General features: G+C 46.4%; 1 protein-coding gene across 2 annotated transcripts in view; it reads right to left on the reverse strand.

The window, feature by feature from the left end:
- KCTD16 (potassium channel tetramerization domain containing 16) overlaps positions 1-26,267 on the reverse strand; it is a 70,093-nt gene extending 43,826 nt beyond the window's left edge. Inside the window, exons 1-2 of one of the 2 annotated variants that reach the window (XM_027682646.1) lie at positions 26,144-26,267; positions 24,451-25,591 (exon numbers count right to left, since the gene is read on the reverse strand). In XM_027682646.1, coding sequence (XP_027538447.1) covers positions 24,451-25,282 — 832 coding nt within the window. In that variant the 5' untranslated portion in view covers positions 25,283-25,591; positions 26,144-26,267. Of the gene's footprint in view, positions 1-24,450; positions 25,592-25,863 lie in introns of both variants that reach the window. The other variant, XM_027682645.1, reaches the window with a different exon arrangement.
- Positions 26,268-26,336: the final 69 nt, after the last annotated feature.

The following is a 26,336-nucleotide window of genomic DNA, read 5'->3' on the forward strand; positions in this document are numbered from 1 at the left end:
TGGCTTGGGTTGGAAGGAATCTTAAAGCTTGTCTCATTCCAGCCCCCTTCCATGGGAAGGGTTGCCTTCCACTACACCAGGTTGCTCCAAGCCCTGACCAATCTGGCTTTGGACAGTGTCAGGGATGGGCATGGTTGTCTCCCTGGAGACCCGTGACCTCTCCAAGGCTTCTGGGGAACAGCTTCTTATCAGGACACCTAAAGCAGTGACCCAAGCCCATATTCATCCCTGTGAGTACCAGCCTGCCAGCCTTCAGGAGTCTGGCTCTGGGGACCATCAGCCAAGTTATCTGATAATTCTTGCTGTCACTATTCATAGGGAGCAATGGAGAGAAGTCACAGGCTCCAAGGCAACTCACGACTCGAAAAATTTTGTGTGGAGGTGGTTGGGGGTGGTTTGAATTCACATTTATCATATGCAAGTAAAAGGAAAACTAAGCTTTGGCTTCTTTAGCAAATCATACGCTCAAGGACCAGCATCCAAAACCAAATAGAATAAAATATGTTCTTGATGCAGCAGAGAAGGCTGGTACAGAAGGAAAAGATGCCAAAAAACACAGGAGATGATAAGCTGCACTGGCTGGCTGAGGAGACCAGAAAGGAGAAGGAAGGAAAACTGAGAATAGCAAAAGAGATTAATGAATGATGCCTATTTCTTCTAAAGATAAATAAATTAAAAAAAAAAAATCACTTCCAACACTTGGTGCTGTAAACAAGCTCAGGAACACACCAGATGCCTTTTCCTGCACTGGCCCCCCCTCAGCAGGAGCCTGCAGCCCCCCGGGACCAGCACTGCCATGAACAAATGATGGGAGAACAGATTGCCTGGTGCCAGTCTTCACCTCTCTCCAAGATGGAAACAATCAGGGACATTTGATTATTAGGGTGAGAAAACCATTAATGATGTGTTGATGAACACAAAGTTAATTTTCTGATACATTTCCTACAAACTGTTTCTTTAGGAATTCTCCTCGGAGCCCAGAAAGCAGCTTGAAAGAGCTACTGTTAAATATTGACTGCTGCTCTGGGATCATTATGGAAAATGTGTTTGGGTAGTGTTTTTCAGGGCACGCCAAGGGGGCTGGGCAATTTCTATCAGGAGAAACGCATTTCCTACCCCAGGAGGGAGGAGGGGGAAGTGCGACACACTAAACTGGTCACTGTTTGTTTGTTGTTGGGTTTTTCCTCCCCCAGAGCTCTCCAATAAAGCCCAAGGGCAACAGTTTCCTAAGCTGGGCCAAGCAGAGAGTGGAAATTCAATGGCAAAATGGAAATATCTTTCACTGCACCACAGGGAAAAAAAGCAAGAGCAAAGCAATTGGGAGGGGGAATGGACACGGGGAGAGGTGACCTTGGGACCAAAAAGGTCGCAGGAAGAGGGGAGGAAGGAACAAGAAGAACCCAGCAGGGTATGCAGGAGTAGTACCCAGGAGAGCAGCCGCTGCGTGGCTTTCCAGGACCCTGCATGGCACTAGGAAAGCCCTCGGCTGCCACGGCCCCATGTGGAGGCACCGGGGCACTGGTCGGTGCTCACTGCATCACTCCACGGCAATCGAGCACAACTGAGCACCTGGAATGGCTAATGCTTCAGCAGCACTTAAAAAAGAGCATTAGAAACGTAGTCTGAGAGGATAAGAAATTGAATTTTAAGCCCATAAAGCAGCACCCGGCCGTATCCGTGACGGAGCCTCCGCAGCACGCGGAGCTGTGCCCATTCCCAGCTGCTCTGTGTGGGTGGGTGCAGGTGGCTGGTGATGCTCAAGAGAGGGTGCTGAGCTGTTTCAGTGCCAGCACCCCAAAAGGTGACTGTTTCTAGGAATTTCTACGCATTCCCAGTATCAAAAAACATTTCCAGTGTTGATACAGAATTCGGGGGTCTGGGCAGGGAGAACAGAGCTAAGCCAGGCACTTGCAGTGGGAAGCAGATGTTCTCCATATGGATCCGAGCACCCACAGAAGAGGGGACTTTGCATTTTTGTTTCCTTCTGAATGAGAAAGTACCAACTTAGCAACAAAACCCATGGACAAATAGCTCAAGAATAACGTGGTTTTCCACTATAATTTGTACTGTACACTGCAGCTAACGTGCATTATGCTGAGGGATTGCCGATTCACTGATTTTCCAGGCTTCTTAAGCCCATAATAAAGAGCACATGTCAGGGATTTCATTGCCCGCAGGCAGTGGCAGAAGCTATTCTTCCTGGCTGGCTAATACAGTAAAAGCCACAGTTCTGCACTTGTGCAGTACATGTCACTGGGAAATACAGATCTGCGCAGTAAACGACGGCCCGCGGGGTTGAGTTCATCAGCTCAAACCCAGCAGCACGGAGAGAATGGCTCAATCCATCAAGTCATGGGAGGTTGGTGCTGTCAGGCTCCTTGGTCCAGCTGTGGAGGAAGGGAGGGACCCGTCCCCATCACTCCCAAATCTCCTGCCAGAGGAGAGGCACCATCTACCCATGAGAGTGAGAAGCAGCAGAAGTTGGGACCCGGCTCCTTTCCTGCAGCTCTGCTGCCTCTCATTGTCCAGCTACCCTGGGGTCAACCCCCCCTCCCCCACCACCAACCAGATGAGGTGACTTTGGTTTCACACATGAGAAACTCTGGACTGCTCTGCACACACCGTAACTTCGTTTAGGCATTGGAAGGGGCTGCCCAGGGAGGTGGTGGAGTCCCCATCCCTGGAGGTGTTCAAGGAACGACTGGACATGGCACTCAGTGCTCTGGTCTGGTTGACAAGGTGGGGATCAGTCACAGGTTGGACTCGATAATCTTGGAGGTATTTTCCAACCTTAACGATTCTGTGATTGCTTTTTCCCTGCCACTCACATACAGAATTAATTTTCTGTCATTTACAGTTCATGATCTGATTTTCAGTTTTCCCCAACACAGAAACATTTACAATCAGGGTGAGGCAGAGACAAGTAACACATGAACATCACCAGACGAAATGCTTCCCATTCTTTCCATTTTTCAAACACTGGTGGACACCAGCTAAAGGACAGCCTGTCCTTGTGCATCATTCACATTTACTTGAGTGTGGCATTTATTTTCATGTAACAAACACTATATGGAGGAGAGGTAATGACTAAATTAATTTTGTACTTTGGATTCAGTTTTACTTACAAGAGTATCTAACAACATTATGGTTTGTTTTTTCAAATAATCATACTTTAAAAATGGAAAAAAAAATCGCTTTTTGCTTTAAAATTAAAATTCACTGATGATACACTTTCAGCAGTAAAACAGCTTAATTTTGCTCCTCATCATCAAGAAGCATCTGAGTGACAGAGTCAAGTTAAAAAGCCCTAATTAGCACATGAAATGACATAGAAGATCCAAACAAAAGCAGAGCTTCAGATCCCTCAAATACCCCAAATAAATGAAATGTTGGTGTTGGCAAAGTTTGTTTATGGGATCTCCAACTCATGAGAAAAAAGAATCCCTGTTTTCTCTTGGAGGTGCCTCAGATGTGGATATACACCAGCCAACAATTAAAACCTGATATAACAAATTGAGAGAGGAGTGATCCTGCACTGTCCCCTCTCCCTTCAGCCTGTCTAGAGCTGATAATGCAAATAATTCTGTTTATTTGTGAATAACCAGCTCAAGAGTCAACATGGGTCTGTTCCCAGTGAAGACAGTTTGTGTGCTGTGACCGCTGCTCCTGAAAGCATCTGTGAAACTTCCATATTCAGTAAATCCATGCTGAAAGGTGGCCAATGTCAGGCATGTGCCAGCCTGTGCAATACCCACAGCATAGAGCCCAGCAAGGGACAGTGCCCTCTGCTCCATGGCCAGGCTGGCCCTGTCCCATGGCAGCCCCCGCCCACACACTCAGAGCTCTAAGCCCACACTACAGGCAGTGTTTTTCCCAGGTACATTGCTCCTATATTCCTGGTACACCTCAAAGTCATCAGTGTCTTCCAAACAACACTGTCTTATTTCTAAGATGCAATATTTTCAGATGAAACAGCCATATTCCAAATTGGCAGTCTAAGGACTGAGAGAAACCATGAAAAAACCCCCCCAATAAATGCAAAAATCCTTCCCCCTGCCATGGTGAACAGCACTTTGCAGTCACAGCACTGACTCCACCTGTGTCACACTGTTTGAGTGCTCCAAGTCCTTGATTTCTGAAAGCCAAGCCTAAGGGGAAGCAGCCAAATAAATTCAGAGAGAGGGAAAAAAAGAGAAAGAGTGGTAGAAAAGCACCTTTTGCTCCTCTTGAGTCTTTCTGCAGGAACTTCACAAGCACAGCAGAGCAAAAGCAAAAGGGCTTCATTCAGATTTAAAGAGTTAAAGTCTGTTGTTCCTAATGGATTATCATACTTTAAAATAAACCAGATCAGATGTGTTCAGCTGAGCTGCCTCCCCTGACACCCTGAGCTTTTAGAGCTGGCCTCAGCACACATCCAGTAAAACTCCATGAAATAATTACCAGCAATTTGGCTGGGGGTAGAACTTTAACCTCAGACTGCATAATTTGAGGAAAAATTCAAAATCTAGCTATGGCTTCTTACTTATTAAAGGAATTTTAATAGTCTGTACTGCTGCTTCACATGCTCCAACTTGCATCTCCTGGATATTGATGAGTCCAAAACTGCATGGGCAGAGCTCCAGTGCTCTGCCTTGGCTCCTCATGGATTTTCACATTGGTGACATCCAAACTGGACAAAGAGAGGACGTGATGGTATCAGGGATGCTTTACAATAAATGCCAGCTGGGCTTTGTTGTTCCACCAGTCCAGATCCACGTCAGGAGCTTTGTCTCACAAAGACACATCTGACCCTCTGGCATTTCCATGGTGGGACAGAAGAGCTCATTGACCCTGGGACCCCTTCTTGCCCCTCCTGCTCCCCAAAAAGTCAAAGCAGCCCCATGCAGAACTGCCTCCAGTGTGCTGCTAAAAAGGCCACTGCTTTTATGGAGACGTAGAATGTGGTCCCATTTTAATTTCAGCATGTGGATCAAGTAATTGTTTGGATTTTAATATTGAGTCTACTTTTCACTGATTTGCATTTAAATGTGTTGTCAAAGAACTTCCAGAAGTCTTTAATAAGAAGGCCAATTTGCATTTTAATGTGCACTTAAAGAATTTGAAGAAGTCTTTTCATGTGAGCAGTGTTATCTGAGTAACATTCACATTGGAGGGGGAACGAGAGCTGCAAGTACAAGTCTAACAAAACTACTTTTTTGAGATAGCCCAGCCTTGTCGGACTTTGTTTAGGAAAAAAAAAAGTCTTACTGAAGATGTGGTTTAAAGGCAGAGCTGGGAAGGCAGTGGAAATTTTCGGGAAGGAGTGGGGATGTCTGAGGAGGAGATCACAGGGTGGGGCAAGGGAGCCTTCACCAGGACCAAGTGCACAGAGGGGAAGCCTGAGCCTGGGGGCAGAGACCTGCAGAGGAGCCATTAGCTCTGCAGGACTGTTTGCTGGAGCTTTATAAATAATTCAGCTGGATAACGATGTCTCACTTGCACCGCCCTGCAAGGTAAGGAACCAGCAACTTGTTTTCTACGGCAGAAGTGAAGCCAGAGGAAGCATGATTTCCTCCCTGCTCTCTGCGATCAAATGGGTGTTTTAACCTCCTCATGACTCTCCCTGTCTCTTTAGAGCATGTTGCAGTATCTGAGCTGTACCACTCATTTATGCCTTCAGGTCACAGGGCAACCCTTCTCTCCTCAATCCAGTGTCACTTACACCCACCAGATTGACAGGACATCAAGAGGTTGGGTAGTTTCTGAGAAACAGAAATAGAACAAGTCTGCTCAAAAGCTAAAACCAAAGATGAGCTAAAATGAAAAAAGGAAGAGAAGAACCCTCCCAAACCCCAACCCTGCCCAGTCAAACAGGAACACCCCAGGGAGGCACAGCCCAGAAGTGTCCCCTCACCATCGCTGTCCCTCCACTGTGAAGGGACAGGGACAGCACAGGCCAGGTCCTGCAGCCTTCGACAGAGAACTGCAGCTGCCCACCAGGTCTGAAGGCCCAGCTGGTGGCTGCACAGTTGTCCTGACATCCATCAGTACAACCCCAGCATAGGTTTTCATTAAATTAATCATTACCAGCAGCCTGGGTTTAAGCACTAGAGAAAGAATCCATGTTTCTGATTATGAGCTCTAACCCACAGTCATTCCTAAGCGGAGCAAAACTCTGAGCTGATATGAAAACAAGCTCTTTCCTCCACCTGTAATAGCAGCAAAGAAATGGCTCCTTTAGCTTGGGCTTTCTCATGGAGAATTTGTAAGTGCCTGCAGGTTATCTTAACAGAAAATTAAATTTCTACACTGCTCAAGTTCTTTATGTTCTCATCTAAGCACCAAATGCATTCAATCTTCAGAATAACACAGCTGATCATATAGTTAAATCATAAAGTAATAAAACTTAAACTCAATAGAATCACAGAATATTCTGAGTTGGAAGGGCCCTGCAAGGATTATTGAAGTCCAACTCCTGGCTCTGCACAGGACAACCACAAAAACTTATGTTATGTGTTTCCAGATTGTGAAAACAGACACCTGATCTAACCTCTGCAAAAAAATTCTCAAGTTAGGTTTCTCTTTAAAACAAACCATGTCAAAAATCCATGCATTAATACCCACAGCAGCTGAGAAGCATATATTCCCACTAAGAGTAGAGTTCCAGTCTTACCTTTACCCCAGCACAACCTCACCAGTGCTCTTCCCCTTTCCCAGCTCTCCCCCCACAGATAGAGGGCCTTGACTCCAACCCACAGGTAAAATAAATAAATAAACAAACAGTGATAAATAGAAAGAGTTGGGCTACAGAGGTAGTAGGACCTGTTTCCAACAAATAGATGAAGACAGGCTCATCACCAGCAACAAGTGGAGGAACTTAGGGACAATCAGAAGGTTAAAATCAGCTCCTTTAGGCCCCAGAAGCTCCTTGCAGCTCTGACAGCACCAGTGGGACACAGGAGCTTTGTCCTGCTGCTAAACAAATGCATGGCTGAGCCATTCATCAAAAATAAATGACTTGGGGAAAGATATTTATTTTTAGAAGATGAATCCTTCCCTGACGAGGCTCTGTTCAGTTCACATAACTTCACTATACCCAGTGACTTGGGTTGTTTGCCTGTCTCCTCGGTGGCTGCTGGCACTGGAGAGGCACCGCTGCCACCCCCTGCCCCTGGCACCACCAGTGTTGTGAGGGAGAACTTCTGAGCTGGGAGAGGAACTGCAGAGCTCGGGTTCAACCTCTGCACCCTCCCCAAAAGCCTGAGCTGGGACAACGGTCCTATCCTGTGCTCAATAGAGATAACTGTAATTAAAAAAAGGTTGGCAAAGACCTCCAAGATCATCAAGCTTAATGTTTGATAAATGTATATATCTGTATATAAATGTATACTCACATCTATACACTGCTCTCAACCACGGCCCCCCTCCCTGCAGAGCTCTCCCCAGGTAGCTTTGCAGACTGGCCAGTATTCCACAGTGCAATCCAAAGTTTAAAAACTGCAATTAACCAAGTGGAGACATATGCAAGGAGGCAGAACAATAATTAGTGAAAAGCAAACCGGGTACTTCAGAGTTTCCATTCCATAACACATAATTGGTACATAAGTGAGAGTGTTTGTTTACATGATGCGGGGTCACCTACTGCTGTCACTGAACAAAGCTGTCACTGGTTTAGATGGAATAGGCTCCTGCTCCATAAGCCAATTATTTTCTCACCAGAGACCAGAGTACCAATAAAAATGAACAAATAAGCCCATTCTGATCAGCTGAAATATTGGTTATGTGGGACTTTGATCATATTCTTTATTGCAATAAACATAAACAGAGTTATCACGTCCGCATGGGCACTGACAGCCCCTGGGGTGTTCCTGAGCCTGCCCTGAGCTGAGGTTTGTCCCCCTCCACCAGCCTTAGGGACTGAGGGGGGGTAATGTCAGTAACAGGGGTTGCAGGAAACACCTGTAAGTTACACCTGGGCACCACGTTACCAGCGAGAGCTTTTCCATCATGTCAAAGACAACACAGCTGCTTCCCAAGGTCCCAGCATTTAAAGCCCAGGCTCCTGCTCTTCTCAGATTTGTCCCGGTCAACTTGCCAGGAGGGAAGGGCTGTCACCCCCGTGATGGGGCATATGGCTCGCTATTGACAGGAAAAACACACACAGCTATCAGGCGGGAGTGGTCCTTCTGTGCTGTTCTAAAGATCTGCTAATCCTGTTTCAGAGCCAGCGATGCATTCTTAGGGGAGCACACTGGGTGGTCTTTAACATCCATTAATGAGTTGTGGAGGAGAAAACACAGTGACAAGACAGGTTTTGCATCATCCTGCCTTTAACCAGCAGGCCCAAGCACAAGGATACCTTCCCTTGTTGTAGAGCTGGTTCTGTTTCTAGTGGATTTGGGAGGGTCACAATAATACACATGTTATTTGGGATATTGTTGTCAGGGTGTGCAATACACACCAAATGAAACTTCAGCTATGAAGGCTGAAAACAAGGTAAAGGTCTCACTGAAATAATTTTAACCATGCTGGTGGATGGACTCAGCAATCCTGATCCTGCCATCACAGACAGGTTCATCCATTTTTACTCAGGACCTTGTGGTTAATACACGTCAGCTCCAAGGGCCGATGAGCAAGGACTCATCACATGGATTCAGCCTCCTTTGGGGACATATGGGACGTGTCCCTGTCCTGCAGAAGGGGCCTGTTTTGTATGAGCTTATATCCAGGTGGACGTGTTCAGAACAGCTCAGTAAAGATGTGACTCCTGTACAACCAAACAGCTTTTGGCAAACTGTGTCGTTATGGATTTATCAAACCTGACGTGTCTCTCCGGAGTGGCCGTGTCACAGCGCCCGGTGAGCGCAGGGGAGGATGGACCAGGCTGTGACAGGCAGAAACACAGACAAGCACTTCAGCACTCTCACAGACATCCCTGGTTTGCATTTTCAGCTGGGAGTAGAAGGTTTAGATTAAAAATGCAGCGTCTCCTGCCTCCCGCAAGCCCTGGCTCTCACATGACCCTGCCAGGGAAAGGAGGAATGAGCACAGGAATGTGTAGGTCAGGGAACTCCCTTTCAGCACTAACCTCCCACCCTGGTCCCATCGAGGGGACAGGGTGGGAACAGCCTTTCTTGAAAGGCTTTTGAAATATCCCTGACTTGGGTCTTATTTCTGCATTTGGGCCAAGAGCATGGCAGAAAAGGGGTCACCACACTCTGGCCATGCCCACTGTGCACATTAGCGGGAACAAATACAGACCAATGCCTCATAACCTTACACAAAGCCTTTTTAAAGGAAATATAATTTTCCCCACGAAATATTCTTTAAGGTTTAACTTAATCTGTTCTCTTCAGTCACTGCATCCCTTGGGAATAAGCACATTAAACCAGTGATGATCTGTACAAGCAAAGAAAGGCATTACAGTGCCATTATCAATACAAACCAATTTAAAATCCTTCCAATATTTGGAGAAGAGCTACAGCACAGTTGCAAACAAAATCTCTGATCACTTTTTCAAACAATATTTAATCTGTCCTATAGCCATCGTCTGTAGAAGCTGTGTCTGCATAGGAAAAATAGTGTGGAACTGAAGTCGTCAGCACACACTTTCTAGCTAATATTTTACTTATTATTCCATTTACTTGGCATAATGAAATATACTTATTATTAGTCCTTGGAGTGGAGAAACCTGGAAGGGTCAGGTGCAGGAAATTTGGGTACAGAAAAATCTCTCTGTCCCCAAGGTGATGGTTCATGTCACCAAACAGCACGGTGGACACTTGGAACATGACATTGGAACTCAGGTTTGAGTTTTTTGGCAGATGTACTGACACTGATTTCAGGCCTGGTTTGATTTCAAGCCATCGAGATGTAGATGCAGCAACATGTGGGAAGAGCTGCGTGGGTCGATAATCCCATGGACATGACTGGCAGGGAGCGGGCAGGAGGGTGGTGGGTGTGTGGAGGGGATGTGGGACATGGTTAGAGAGGATGGAGCAGCCCATGCCAGGTTGTACCAGGTTGTACCAGCTCCAGAACAGCTCACCCATGGGGAGAAAAGCAGGGAGCAACAGCCCCACATGGTGGAGCGGTCACCTACGCTCAATCCTACAGGGATGTGTCATGTGGGGACCATCCCCAGCACTCCAGAAGGGAAAAGGAACAGTGTAAAGATGTAACCTGCTCCCTGCAGCCAGGACCCAGTCAGCAGTGGGCAGACCAAGGCCCCACCAGCTTGGGGATCTCCACTGGGGATGGAGAGACAGGATCATCGCTGCAGTGAACTCTGGAGGCGGAGGGTGACTCCTTTCTGTTCCACAGATCGGGGGGCTGTGGGTTTTGAACACAGTGTAAAGTGCAAGAAGTTAATATTTCAGAGCTCTATAATCCCCTCCTTCAGAAGCAGCAAGACAAACTTTTAAATATTTATGCTTGTGAAGGGGAAGGTGGCAACAGGGATGGGAGCACCGTGTGTTCCTGTCACTGCCGCACTCCACCAGGTAAACAGAGTCAAAACACACTGCTGAAAGCGAGGAGGCAGCTGCCAGGATGTGATGGAGTCAGTTGCTCTCTTATACGGTGTTGTAATGTTTTCCCATGAAATATTCATTGCTCATCCCCACTCACCCCGTCCCCATTAGTACTTCAGCAGAGCAGCGGCGGTGCCTCCCCTCGGCAGCAGAGTGCCTGCCCTTCCCGGGTACTCCGAGGGAAACCAAATTAGCTCAAACACCTCTGGCTATGGCACGGGCATCTCGGTCAATGTCATCTTATCTGGGATAATTATGGAAAATACTAATTATCAGAAATAGGTGGGAGTGTGATTTTTTGTGCTCCAAGGGATCCCAGAAGCCCTTTCTGCATCAGCATGGCCACCCCAACAAGAGTGGACACGCCAGCCTTGTGGGGATGGGACATCTCACAGCCTTTGGAGATGTGGTCCAGCATCCCTGAGCCTCCCTGCAGCTCTCAGTCAGCCCCACTGCACCCTCCAGAACCTTTGCATCCTCCACCACTTTCCGAAAAAGCAGAAAAAACTGCAAGCAAGGGACCTGGGTGGGGGTCTGGGGCTCAGGAGTCCCTGGGTGCCAGGTCCCTGCCTCTGTCCCTTCAATGCTGCACTCCCAGACCCACTACATTTGAAGGATGGGAACAGACTCTTCTAAACCACCGTGGGCTTCAGCAGGGAGATTTGTGATTTGTACATTTGCATGCGAGAGGAATGAGTAATGGCAGCAGGCACGAGGGAGGAATAAATGAACCTGATTATACCCACACCTGCACTGCTGCCTTTGCCCTTGTGCCATATGTTTGCATCATCTTTCGTGGAACCCTCCCCTGCAGCTGGTACTCCAGGACATATATGTGAAATGCATCAAGGACAGGAACAGACCAAGATTAATTTTTGCTGGCCCGGCCACTTGATCACAGTCAGACCTCAGCAATACATTCCCTTGTTAGGAGTAAGCTGGGCAGACACTTACTCAATGGTTTAACCCTTGGGAAATGTTGTTTTCCCCAAATCTACGGATCTCAAACACCTACAGCTTGTTTCAAATGCAGGAGGCTCTGGGACTCTCCTGCTTTTTGGATCAGGCTCTAAATTCAACACCAACACAAGCTGGCACAAGGTCCTCCTGACCAGCTGCACACAGCAGACATCCCTGCAAGAGGCAGCTCCACGTGCCACATCAAACCTCACCCCTCTGAGAAGATGCCACCAACTGCAGCTCTGGCAGAGACAGAGCCAAAACAGAACCAATGCTGGCACACGGGGGATGCTCACAGGTCCCTCCCCTGAGCGTGTGATACAGGGCAGGAGGAACGGATGGAACACGTGCACAGGTGCTTTGTGTGAAACACTGGTGTCTCTGCAGGAAAATTAGTGCTGTGTAGTGGGTGTAAAATATTCAGGTGGACATTAATAATTTGTAGCAGTAGATGTATTTTCTTTCTATAAAAGATTAATTAAGCTTATGAATTATGACAAAAATATTACCCCATGTTTCACAACAGGGTTAGATAATCAGATCCTTATGGCATAAAACTGGGGTCAACCTGGGTTTATTCCAATGCAACCAAGACCAGAATCCTGCCTGGCCATCATTATTCCCATCAGGTGTACAAGTCCTGTGTTGGGATTCAGAGCCACAGGAGGTTTGGGAACAAGTGGCTGCCTCCCCATGAGGCTGGTGCAGGACCTGCTCACCCTGGGCACAGGGACAGCTTTCCCAGAGGAGGTTGGACTGAGCACATGGGACAGTTTTCCCAGAGGAGTTTGGGCTGAGCTGATGGCACCGGCTCTTCTGCAAAGCTCAGGTCTGCAACCCCACACCTCTCAAGGAGAACAGCAACAGGCCTGAGGGGAAATAAAAGGACCACTGGGAAGGAAACCAAATATATACAGAGAGGAGTTTTAGGCAGAAATAGGGCTGTTTCAATCTAGCAGTCCATGGAAAAGAGATTCTGAGAAGAGTTGCACATGTGCACAGACACACAGAAACACACACATGCACAAGGAAAGAAGAAATGACAAGCAGAGCAGTAACAATACTCAAAGTGTAATTTGTTCTTAACCTGTTCAAAATAAAAATAACTGGTGTACAAGTTCACTCCTTGGACCATCTGCATCTCATAAGCATAAGTTAAAATCCTGACACCATCTGTTCCATTGAAATTTTAATACTGCACCAATATGCCAAATCACAATCCTGCAGCAAGGACAGCAGCCCCCTCACTTCCCAACCAACCTGCTGGGGCTGGGCTCTAATGAGAGGGGAAGCAACTGGAGCCAGCCTGTTGCCAAATGAACCAGGGGCTTCTGCTCCTGGGGTGGGAGAAGCAGGCCCAGGCCACCAGCGGCACCCCAGGAGCCCTCACAGCCCCAACAGGAATTTGGGTGGGACATTCGAAGACTAAAATATAAACAGAAAAAAATCCTTTGGGTTCTCGTGGAATATATTTTGTTCTCAACAAGAGCACCCTTTTCCATCCTGCAGAGCCAACAGCCCCATGAAGCCCTTCCAGAGGAGAGATCCATCACTGCTGCAATGAGGGTCAAGTGCCCTGTGTTGGCCACAGAGATGGCTGTGACTGTCTGGTCCTTCTGCACCTCTGCCAGGCACCAGCCATGGGCATCTCCTGACTTCTGTTTGTGATAACAAACAGACACTCAGATCCCAGCCAGACCCAGAGTGGTTGGTATAGTGAATTCAGGAATAAGCTTGGATTCAATGGCAAAAAAAATGTCTCGTGAAGTGTCTAAAAAAACCTACCTTGCTAAATTAGCCTAGAAAGATTTATCCCATCTTTTAATTAATCATTACTAGAGAGGCTGTTGAAAATCTTTGCATATTTTTTATTGGTCCTAGTGGGAAAAAATCCATTTTAAAATGGAAATTAATATAATATCTGCACAGCCTTCTTCAGTGATTTCTTTTTGCTTAGCAATATTGTAGAGTTACAAACCATACATCATGTCCTGTGCTGCTCAGAATCAATTTCTCCAAGGAAGAAAACCAGAAATGTGTTCCCTTACCACTGCAGGATATAAAGTGAATGAAGCCGAGGGAGGGGAGGAAGGCAAAACACAGCCAAGCAAGTAAATCTTACAGACGTAGCACATATCCATTTTTTCCTGATCAATGGAACTATGTAGGCATGTTCACAAAATTTAATTAAGTTCTGTTCCCCAAGAAATCTATGTGCAGTGTTTCCCTGCAATTATTTATTTACTATCTGCCATGTAGCTTTTAGCTTTCCTCCAGAGAATGATGGGTTTCCACTGCATTTCCATCAGCAGGAGCACAGCAGAGACTGCTTCCAAACGGTTTGGGGGAAGGTTTGCTCTTCCCTCTCTGTCTGTAGGTTGACTGTCTCCTCCAAAAAAAATGTCTTAAACATGCTTAAGTATCACAGAATCATAGAACCGTAGAATGGTTGGTGTTTGAAGGGACCTTAAAGCTCCTCTTGTTCCACCCTCCTGCCGTGGGCAGAGACACCTTCCACTATCCCAGGTTGCTCCAAGCCCCATCCAACCTGGCCTTGGACACTTCCAGGGATGGGGCAGCCACAGCTTCTCTGGGCAACCTGTGCCGGGGCCTCACCACCCTCACAGCCAAGAATTTTTTTACTAATATCTAATCTAAACCTACTCTCTTGTTCTGTCCCCCCAGGCCCTTGTAAATAGTCTCTCTATCTTTCTTGTAGGCTCCCTTCAGGTACTGGAAGGCCACAATTAGGTGATCCCAAAGCCTTCTCTTCTCCAGGCTGGAATTATGATGGTGTTTGAACCAAAGCCATGAGCAAAAGCTGGAAAAGCAATTTTGAAGTGAACCAAAAGCTGTTCTGCTGCCAGCAGCCATGGATGCTGAGGGAGCTGGGGCTTTTGCCTGCTCACATCCAGACTTGGTTTGATCCCAAGTCTGTTGTTGCTGGATTGTGACTACACAAACTCAAACCCTGTGCTATTTGGGCACAGTACTACATGCAACAGCCAGTCACAGGGATGGGAACCATCCCATGGAAGGGAACAGCCCAGTCCGAGCCAGGTCTGAATCCCTGGGTTTATCTGTTGGAACAGGGAGAGGTGGGCAAATCTGTCATCCTGCCCACGTGAGCAGCGCCTGGCTGCCAACATGCCACCTGCCTTGTTCCAGCCTGACTGGGGACATGTGGGCTGCTGGTAGAGAGGAAGGGATGCAATTATTGAGAGTTTCAAATGGATCATCTCCAGTCCTTTGAATTTCAGCACAGGAAAGGTTTTCAAACTTTTTAAACCCAGAAAACTTGTATAAAGTGAACACTGGTGCTTCCTAGCTACAAGTCAAATATTTTGAAGATTTTGAAATGGAAGTAAATTAGAGCAGGGTTTGATCCTCCCCATTAGTGACCTCCACTAGGTCTGGGATGTGGGCTCTCCCCAGCACTGGAGATGTCACTGAGTTGTGGAAATTCTTCCCACAGACCAAACTTCAATGAACTTTTCAATTCCTCTGCAAGAAATGGTGCCTCTTGACTTCTGCCTTCTCTTACAGGACTTTAAAACAGCAGATTCTTTAATGATGTCTTTACCGGTGAAAGCATTTTTATCAACATCCTTATTTAAATATTCTTTCTCTATGCAAGGTAAGGCATAGCAGCTTTCTATCTGCAGACTCTGCACGGAGGGAAGGGAGTGATTTAATCCTCACGTAATATAAGTGCATTGACTTGAGAGAATAGAGGGTTTATTCTCTTGAATGCTCACAAATGAATGAAATCAAGAATACCTAGAATCTGCTCTTCTCCCAGCTAGAAAACAAGAGGTTTGTGTCTTGGTAATTGTGGCTTCATGAGGGAAAGTGAAGGCACCCTTGGGCTGCACGTGGTTTGGGTTATAAAGAGTGACCAAGGGAATGAGAGAATTTATACGAGTCATGGGTACAAAACCTCTCTAACTACAAGTCTGTGGTTCAAGACATGATGATGGCAGTGTTAGAGAAAGTCATTCCATCCAGTCCTGGCAGGAATGGCAGAGAGATAACTCAGTCAGGGAAGAGCAGGCTATAAAATGTCACAGTCAAACTCACAAAACAAAATGAGCCCAACTTCCAAAAGTCAGCAACATATTTCCAACAGTGACCTCTCAAGGAAGCACAGCTGTACTTAAATAAAGTACATTAAATATATTCTCTGTGTCACGCAATGGGATATCTTCTATGGCAACCCTTCCTAATTAGCCAGTCCCCATGGGAGCACACACTGCCAGGGTAAGCAGCAGCACAGCTGCAGAAATGCTTGGCCAGATCTGCAGCTTCAGGAGCTGGTGCAGCTCTGCTGGGCTCAGCTTCTGTCCTAAACCTGAGCTCTTCATAGCTACTCTTCTGCCTATAAATATAACATTAACAATAAAGGTAATAAATAACGTAATAAATAGCATTATTTATGCATAAAAATTATATTATCACTGACCACGATTGGGCCATTAATTCAGAAACAGAATTCCCTCCGTAATTCTGCAGGAGGACAGTGGTCATTTTTTTTCTCCCACAATTATGCTGCAACATCAAACCAAAGCAAAAAGCACCAGGCAATCTCTTGAGGACCAGCTCCCTGCACTGACTGATGATCATCTACCAGGAGAGTAAACCAAAGAAAACCAAAGCCAACATACTTTTAAAACAATCAGCAACTCCTCAAATTCCTCCCTATTGATTTTGGCATGTTAGAACAAGGAGATTTGAGATCTTTGGTGAAGCATCTCAATGTTTTCAGAGGCCCCAGGTTTCCGGTCTGGTGCCTATGCTCACTTTCCATATGACAACACACCAAGGCAAAGGCACTGCGAGGGAAAATTCTGTTCCAATTGAACATTACGGATGCAGGTGGTATATTTAGTGTAACTGGTGGTCAAAAATCACAGTTTCGCAGGAGCATGCAAAGAGTAAATTTGCAAGAAGCCACGTTCACCTCCCTGCCTCAGGATCAGCTTCTGTGATCCCTCTGGGGATCCTTCATGGAACCAATGTTGGACTTGCCCACACTACCAGTGAAAACTCTGAGCTGAGAAAAACTCAGTGAAATTCCCTTTGTAGGAGCACAAACACTTTTCCAAGCTCTTCTCTGTTTTCTGCTCACTCAAGGTTTGCTCAGAGTTTTTGGCTTTGAGAATATTTAAAGTGCAAAATTCAGTCAAAATCAGCATGTTCCACTGGGTTCTATTTCAGCCTGATTTAATTCTGCTGTAAAAATACACTCTGATTCAGTTTGATGGAAATTCAATCTGAAGTCTTGAAATAAGTCTCCTCGGAAATATGCAGAGAGAGAGAGTTTTTACTTTAAATTTGACTCTCAGGCCCTGTCCAAAGCCTAAAGCTCAGAGAGCAGCACCCAGCAGTTGCCAGCTGCAGTCCCAGCTCAGAGTGAGGATAAGAATGTCTCTTGGGCTGCTGCTCTCTCCAAACTAGTTTTGCTCTTCTAGGAACACAAACTAAAGCTCAGGTTCATTTTCCTGCTTGGAATTAAATGTTTGGGGATGTTGTAGTCACTTTCCAACACACTCCAGAGCCCTGTGATGGAGCACAGCTGAGGAGATTTTCACAGGCAGAGTTAAAGGTTCTTGTAGAATCACAGAATATCCTGAGTTGGAAGGGATGCTCCAAGATCATCAAAATCCAACTCCTGGCCATGCAGGGGACAATCTCAAGAATCTCACCATGTCCCAGAAATGAAGGAATTGTAAGCAAAAAAAAAGAAAGAAAACATCTCCAAAAAACCCCCCACAAAATCAGGCAAGTCCCTTCTACAGAACTGCTTGGAACATCCACGATGAAACAATTTCCGTCAAATATGGTGCGTTATCAAAGCCTACGAGTTTTGCTGACACACAGGAAAACCTACAAAATTTGTGGCAGGAATTATGTGTGTCAGATCATCTCAGAGACAGAAAACTGAGAGACATGAGTGATTTAAAGGAGAAATCTAAAGCTGCTGGATCCAACCTGCTGCTGCTGCGACGCAGCCCCGGTGCCGAGCGGCATCACAGCAGCAGGATTTTCAGGATGGTTTGCAAACCAGGATGGCCACAGTTCTCACTGTATATTTTGGTAGAGGAATTATTTAGCTGCCTTAGCAGCTAATCAATGAGCTCCTAGAAATCATTAATCACTTTGTTAGTAGATCCAGAGGCAGTGCTGGAAAATCTGTAACGCTAGTGATGTATGAACTAGCTCATGGACTGAAAGGACATGAATGAGAGTCGATACAAAGGGGTCACCAGGAGCACACTCCAATTGACCAGTTTATATTTATGGGTATTTCAACAAAGCTTGTTCCAGCTATTGAAATACAAAAACTATTCTCACAATTCCAGACTTTTCCTTTAAACATTATTAGACAACTAATTTAACAAGCTAATGTAGGACAACTAAGGAAAACAGCCCACACAGTTCTCTGATATTCATTCCCAATTTTGTTTACTCATATCCTACTAGCAAAGATAAAGCCAAGAGACTTTCATTCCAGAGGAAAAGTCATAGAATCAGAGAGTCACAGAATGGTTTGGGTTGGAAGGCACCATAAAGCTCATCCCATTCCACCTCTCTTTCACTAGAGCAGGATGCTCCAAGCCTGTCCAACGCGGCCTTGAATGCTTCCAGAGATGGGGCAGCCACAACTTCCGAGGGCAACCTGTGCCAGGGCCTCATCATCCTCACAGGGAAGAATTTTTTCCTAATATCTAATCTAAATCTACTCTCTGTCAGCATGAAGCAGTTCTTGCTTGTCCTGTCACTACAGCACTACACTTCTACAAAATGTCCCTGTCCATAAATCCAGGGTTCCTGGGAAGGCCTTACTAAGGGCCATTAGCCCAGAAATAACCACCAGGTTCCTGCACTGAGCCAGGGAACAGCCACATCACCTTAGCTTTTATATGGCACATTAGTCGATCAGACCCAACCCTTTATGAACCCGACAGGCATTCCAGGTGTTCAGCACTTCCCAAACCATCCAAATACCACACCTCCTCGCACCATCAGATTTGGAGCTTGAGCTCCACTGTTCCTTAAATACTTGGGTTAACGTTAGGAGGCCTAGTAATGGCAGCAATGTTTGGCTGTGTTCCAGAACTGACTTGAGCATGTCTGAAAGTAGCAGGGAAATTGTTCCCGCAGGATTCTTTGCCCTGGCCAGTTCAGTCAGCATTACAGTTGAGTGACCTTAAAGCAGTTCCATCAAGTATAACTCACTACAGTCTATTTTCTTCCTTTATAAAAACAATTTTGAGCAAGTTTCAAGAAAAAAAAAGGGTTTCTCTTTCTGTTTGCAAAGAAGTAATTTAGATTTTGCTTCATGTCTCCATATTTGCTGTATGTTAGCCTTGAACTTGAAAAGCTGAAAAAAAAAAGGAGAAGAAACTGAGAAAATATTGTGGTTAGGAAATTAAACAAATCCAGGATGGCTGGACAGAAAAAACCCAACCTGCTGCAAGGAAGTGTTTGTCTGTGTGCACAATATGTTGCTGGTATTCACTGAATGGCAAATATCTGAGTTATGTTTTCTTGTTTACACTCCTTTGCTCTTTCTGATTCTGTTTTCCTAAGAAACACATCAACATTTCAGCAGATTTTGGAAAAGGCCAGACCTGACCACACTGAAGGAAGCTGCAGAAAGTGGCTGGTGGGAGCCACTCCTTGCCGCTCCGCAGCCATAGTCCAGGGACACTGGGCCACTTCCACCTGGCATTCTGCTGTCCCAGGGCAGCAAACCAGGCATTCCCTATTTCCACACCTCCCTCTCTCTGGCACACATCTACTTTTATTACAGTAAACCCTTCCTCTGATCAGCCTCCCGAAATGGTGCTGTGGGACCTCATGCACGCTGTTCCTGGCCAAGAGCCAGCTCGAGTCTGCAGTTTAAAATACATTGATTTTTTTTTCCTTCCCTAAATGCCAGCCCTCCTTGGTTAATCCTTTAGTCATTAGAGTCTTTTTCTGGATCACAGAGCAGCAGCAGCAGTGAAGTGCCACAGGGGAGGCTCTGTCTCCAGTCCCACCCAGTGGTCCTGCAGAGCTGTGGTGGTGGCCGGGGATGGCCAGGACATGCCCACAGCCTGTCCCTGTGGCCAGGCCCTCACTCCACCCAACCCTAGGGGAGTATTTCCACCAACCCCTGGCACACAGCCCTCCTGAGACCTTGGAAACAGAGGGAAGACACAAACACCAGATCATAGCCCACTCAACAGCTCTTTGGGCCTGCTGATTTACCTTTCACAAAGCCCCTTCCACCACAGAGACCTTCACAGACAGGGGACAGAGGGATAAGGATTGTCCTTGGTAAGGAACCTGCCTGGCTGCTGCGCAGGTGTTGGGACAGAGGAAGGATTCCTATCACCAAGAGTTGCTTTGGAGCAGGAGGGAACAGGTCTGTACAATCTTGCTAATGTGTATCTCAAACATTCCAGTCAATGAAAATCATATCCAAAGGGTCAGGAAATAACGAGCTGTGCCAGGAATGCTGGGTAGAGACAAAGGACAGGACCCAAAAGCCATTCTTGCTGGTTCCCCAACATCAGTTAGAATGAACTTCAAGTCCTATATCCAATCAACCATTTTACCAAGTTTTGCTTCAGTTTCCCATTGAGCTGGAGAGTCTTGGCCTAATCTGACAATCAGATTTGACACTACTTGTTTCCAAAAGTAACAGAATTTTTCATCTATGGAATAACTCTAATCAGTAACTATGCAGGTTTTTCAGTCTGCCATGACAAATTGGGAAAAAATTAACACAAATCTGACCAAAAAAGCTCGGAGCAAGGTTCTTCTGACATGGATATATTAACAGACTTGGCTGGCTGCAGCCCCACCACCTGCAGATGATCATCCTGTAAGAGTTTGGTTTGGCAAGAGGGACCAGAGGCATCGATGATGACAATAATTACCTGGAAACAGAAACATCTCCTGTTAGCAGGGCAGAAGCTTGCATTATTCATTGGATTTGACTTCATTTTGCTTGCTTTTGGGTCATTTTGATCTTCACTGATATAAAACCAGACAGAAGCAACTACTAGATCATATGACAGTATCAGTTTAAAGAGAGGGGAAATGGGTGATGTTCCTCTCCCACATCTAGCCCGTTTGACAGCACAGCTGTGGGTGTCACTGTGCAAGAGTGTTCCGTTTTGTTAGTCAAATTTCTGCCACGCAATGAATTTATGAGTCAGTGGTAGGCACATCAGTATGGGATCCTTTAGTTCTATTCACACATGCACAGTGACGGGTCCCAGCTGGCTGCAGTAATCCCAAATGGATCATCTTGTCTAACAGACACCAGGATTATCCCAGAGATATGTGTCCAACAGATGGGCACCAGGGCATTCACAGAGGGTATCACTTGGCATTTCTCCTTCCTCCTGCACATCCCAACCCAAGAGGATTCACCTGTTTATCCCAGGATAATCTGAAACCTACTTCACACACATCTCTGCACACCTGCCTCCTACCAGCAGCTGCAAAGCACAACCAGCCACCACTTTCTCCATAGAGCAAGGTGAGGCACCAACATTTACAGCTGTCCCTGGAACACGTGGAGCCAGTACTCATCCTTCAGGAGCAAGAGCATTATTAATTCAATTTTGGCTTTCAGAGCTACAGTGCCAGAAAATCTCATGGTTTCCTTTGCACATCTGCAGGTGCTTGAGCTGCTCCCCATGTGTAGGTGTGAAGTGGCCAGTGCAAGGCAAGGCTTCCCCAATCAGACTGACTGTCCTGATTTTCTTGTGCCTGCTCAGACTTTGAAGCACAGCCCTAGGAGGGGCAGAAGCAGTTGTCTGTCTACATCCCTGTATTCCTTTTCGGTTCATCCCATTGTAAAGGCTTAAAACAGGTAAAAATGAAGATCCAAGAACAGGTTATTCACCTTCTTCAAAAATTAGAGGGTTGGAGATAAGGTTTCACTTTAAGATCATCAAAACAATAGCGGGAGGGGAGCAAAATAGCTCAGGTCAGAAATCCAACCTTAGCCAGTATAAAATGTAAGGAAACATCTTTGCTATAAGAGAAACTGGAGGGAAAAAAAATCTGCATGAGCAGACCCTCAGCTCCTTTCCTCCCCTCAGTCGCCCTGCGAGCATGAGCCCGGCTGTGCCTGCTGCCCACCCACCCCACAGGAGCTGTGTCACAGAACCATTCAGTGACAGCTCTAGTGGACCATCCCAGCCTGTCTCCAAACCCTCCTGTGCCTCGGCCTATTTGGAGCTGGAGTGGAGCCCAGCTGTGCCCCAAGGACTGCACCGTCATCCCCAGCACCGCTCCGAGCCCATCCTGCCACGACTCAGCAAACAGCTGTAGGTCGGCTGTGCTGGACACGTTCTGCATTTCGGGAAAACCTCCTTCACAGGGAACAGGCATCTCCCATCAGCCTTAATAGAACCTAAATTTGAACACAGGGAGAAAACCTCATGCAATATTGATGGTACAGTATTTTACAGCACATGCTGTACCCGTGTGAGAAGCTGCTCAGTTCACACCCTCTCTGACCCATCTGAGCTACTTTCAGATGAATTTGCACATCAAGAACGTTCTTTATCTTCACACTAGCCTTTACCTTCCACGTGGTATTTGGAGCATACAATGTATTTGGTGTATCAAAAAAATATTCCTCCCTCTATTCTTCCATCTTTGGAACTAATCCCAGTTGGGAAGAGTCCCTCCAATGGGCCTTTCACAGGAGCTACTCAGTGGCTCTGCAAGGACCACCTCTGCCTTTGCCTCACCAGTGGTGTAAGACACCTCCCAGGTTTAGGCCCATTAACCTGATCACAACATCTTGATGAATTAATGCTCAATATAGACACAGTTGGCAGCTTCTAAATAAATAAATATGGCTAAGCAGCTGCAAAGGAGATGTCATCTTCCACTGGAAAGCCAGATGTCAATTTTATTGGTCCTCAAAATTTTAAACAAAATGGTTTCAGGAAATTTTGAATGAAATTATTATGGGAAATTTGGAAAGGGGGTTCTTTTGCTCCAGGTGAATTCTGTGCCTGTTCTCAGGGGGACCAGCTGCAGCCAGACCTGAGCATGTGGCTGGAGAACCTTGCAGCCCACTCATGGCTCCATTGCAGCAGCAAATGGTTCGAAGAGTAACAGAACGGATCAAGAAAAGAGAGACTCATTTGGCATCACAGCCATGGCTTTAGATTTTACCTAGGAAAGAACCCTTTGAAAAATCCATCTCTGAAACTGTATCAGTGTCAAAAATCCACAAAACTTATAGGAACCAAATGCAAAGCCTATTGAACTGGGTAAGAGTCTTTCCAGGAACTTTAATTGGATTGGGCTTTCCCTGCACTGGTGAGAGAAGATTTTGTGATGCCTGCTGTAGACTTTCACTCTCCAAAATTTCTAAAGTCACTAACCATGGCTGTGGCACTGTGGAAGCAGTGAGAGCAACCCCTGAAGATAAAAATTTGAGTAACGTGAAAATCAGGAGTCTGTGTTTGCTAATTCAGGCAAAACCCATGTTCATTCTCTCTTCAATTAGTAAAAACCATTGTGCCTATATGGAATTCATTTTTTTTTCTGATTTGAAATATAAATGCAAACACAATTTATTTTAATCCATTCCTTTAACTACATTAGTTCTCCTCCTAGAACTTGTATGAGTTTCAAGCAGAAGCTGCCTAATAACATAAATCATCCATCCCTGTCGGAATATAAGCGGATCCATGACCTTAGAACAATTTTGCTAAGAAATCCAGCTAGAAAACTAATTTTAAGTAAATCTATGGATGTCAAAAACCCAGATGGCTTTTCAGGATGCTAACTTAAGCTTCATTACATAAGCAGATTAGGGCTGCCTGTTGAGCCCCACACAAGAGTAGATGTGTGCTGAATCCACGGAATTACATCCAAACTGTTCACTTCCTGATACATCTTACATCAAAAACTTTTGTCAGCTCCCCACGCCTCGAGCCTGTTAACTGTGAGCACCACACACACCCAGCACAGCAGCTCTGCCAACCAAGCGTTATCCCTCTATCCCTCTCCCAAGGCCAAAGCAGCAGCTGGATAAAGCCCATTTCTACAGACAGACTGAGGAATTGTTCCATCCTTCACCCTCCACAAATGAAAATGGAGGGAAAAAGCCTCATGAGCCTCTCAAATATTTAAGCACAGAAGTTGTGGAATGATTTTTTGATACAGACTTATAGAATAAAAATTACCCTCACGTTACCAATGGTAACCAGCCTCTACCTGAGTATCAGCTTAGGAAGTTAATGAGCCCAGCAGCGCTACCGGCTCAAATCAGCACAGCAGAGTGAGATCTGATGTGACTGCAGGAAGCAGGGCACACACTCCTCGTGGATGAGGACAGTTGGTTTTCCACAGGCATGTTGCATAACAAGGCACAGCACCCTGCCCCTCTCTGCACTGAGCCCCCATTTCAGAGCACAGCAGCCGGCTCCAAAGAGGCCCCGTTGAAACGCAGCCAGAGGGACAGGATTGTGTTTTCCCTTCCCTGTGTGGAAGTGTGTCAGGTCTGCTGACAGATGGCTTGGCTGACTGTGCTTGACAATTATCAAGCTGCTATTACCTTTGTAAAGTGACTCCCATTTGAAGATTTTCTGTAATTAATTCCGCAGCGTGTTTGCAAGGCTCATCTTGTGTCCCACACATCCCGGGAAGTGTGCAAGGCACTCAGCTGGCTGATTTACACAGCTAGAGGCACACATCCTCCAGGCAGGCGGACGGGGTGCTTTCGGCAGTCTGTGCTGCCACCTAGCCAAGGCCAACCCGCTGAGCTCAGCCCCGGTTTGCATTTCCAAAGCTTAAACTGAAATGTATCCCCCTAGATCTAAATAAAGCCTTAATCTGCAGCAGACACAAGGAAATCGGTACTCTTTGTGCCTTGGGAATTGTACGGTCAACGGAAGAGAGCAGCTTAAAGGAGGGAGTTACATTTCCCTCTGAAACGTCCTGTACTTACGGTAGAAGACATATTCAGTGTAGCTGGACCAGACCTTGTCGTCTGTGTACTGGTTGATGAAGGAAGCTGTCACCGAGGAGTTACAGGCCACCATGTGGAATCCACACTCGGACAACATATCGAAAGCCCTCTCCAGGTGCTTGAACTTGAGATAAAACCTGGAGGTGTACCTTTCTGGAGCCCTGTCCGGGTCTCTGCTTTCATTCAAACTTTCTCCAAAGACCTCTTTGACCAGAGCAATCCTTCCACAAACTAAAATCCTTGGGACCCTCCTGAATTTGGCATCTGCTTGGCTCTCCCTGCCAATAGTGCATGACCCCCGGTACCCAATGGTAATGAATCCCCACTTCCGATCCGACGGTAAGAGCGATGAGGGTGGGCATATTCTCGTGTCACTGCCTTGGGAGACCTCTTCGTAGTCACTGTGGCAATAATCATCAGGGCTTTGCTTGTTGTCATCGGGAGTCAGGAGTTTGACCAAGTCTGGGAGCTGGAAGTACTCAGCCTCCCTTTTGAGCCTTCCCTTCTCTGGGAAGTGGTCGGGTAGAACCACTTGCTTGTCCCTGAGATAGTCCAGAATATAGCGGAAAAGGAAACCATCTCTGTCAATGAAGAATCTTCCCTTGGAGTCCTTGGCCAGATCGTTGGCTGTGTCTCTCTTTGGGGTGAACATTTTCCACAGCAGGGAGTGAGGGGTGCCAACCAAGGTGGAGTGGCGAGTGAAGTAAACCTGGCCACCCACGTTGAGCTCCACTACCTCTGGGAAGGAGTGCAGTCCAGTCCCCTGCTCCCGAGGAGGCAGGTAAGTCCTGCAGTTGCCACTTAGAGCCATTGTATTTTAAACCAGAAATCAGCAGCACGAAGCAGCAGGACTATCAATCACATCAGAGGGTAGAATAAGGCTCCCAGCATTAAGGAGAAACAGCAGGGAAAGGAGGAGTGAGAAAATAAGGATAGCCAAAAGGTTTGTTTAAAAAAAAAAATCTGAATTGTCCATGAGTGACAGTGTGGCAGAAGCGGTTTATACTCTGAGCCACGGAGGCTGGAGAGCAATCACCTCATGAAATGCAATCACATCATTAGATCTTCCAACAAAGCCATCAAAATCAAGGTCAAGCCAAGCCTATGGTCACTCACAGGTCTGTCAAAAGGGAAAACAAAATAAGGCACAAATTACTCTTCTAAGCATCACAGCAGCTGTAACAGAGCAAAGCAGAGCAGTTTGTACAGCCAAGCTAGATCTCCTGCTAAATAGGTCTCTTTTTTTGCAAGTTCTACGCTTCTTTTTCACAAGTATTCATCAATGGAAGGGCTACATATGACTCCACTGTTTAAAAGAATATGCATACTTCATCTTTAAAGAAACGTTTAAATTTGACATGCACACGAGGGAACAAAAACAGGGAGTCTTACCTTGGTTACAATTAATGCATAGCTCTTGTAAAGGAACCAAAATGTCAAGACACTCAGAACACACATACAGGCACACAGGGTCCGGGTAGTGTGAATCCGATCCCAGCAAGGGACAGCAAAGGCAAGAGAAGTGCTCTTAGCAACATCCACGTAGATCTCAAGAGTTAAACCGAGTCACAGGGAAGTTAACCGTGGCGGGTGACGAGGAAAACCAATACATACAGCACGGGGGAGGAAAATAAAATAAAAAAATAAAATTAAAAAAAAAAAAACAACAAACCCAAAAATTCCCGAGTGGATGCGCTGGGCTGGGGGAGCGGGAGGGCAGCGCGGGAAGCGTCCGCCGGCCCCGATGACTTGCAGAAAGCCCGCAGCCTGCGCTAGGGACTGCCGGGCTCCAGCGGCTCCCGCGGCGGCAGCGAGGCGGGCAGCGCGGCCGGCGGCACCGCCATGGCCCGCCGGGACCGCCGGGG

Source organism: Neopelma chrysocephalum, unplaced genomic scaffold (assembly GCF_003984885.1).
Source record: "Neopelma chrysocephalum unplaced genomic scaffold, ASM398488v2 Primary Assembly neopelma1_63, whole genome shotgun sequence".
NCBI lineage: Eukaryota > Metazoa > Chordata > Aves > Passeriformes > Pipridae > Neopelma > Neopelma chrysocephalum.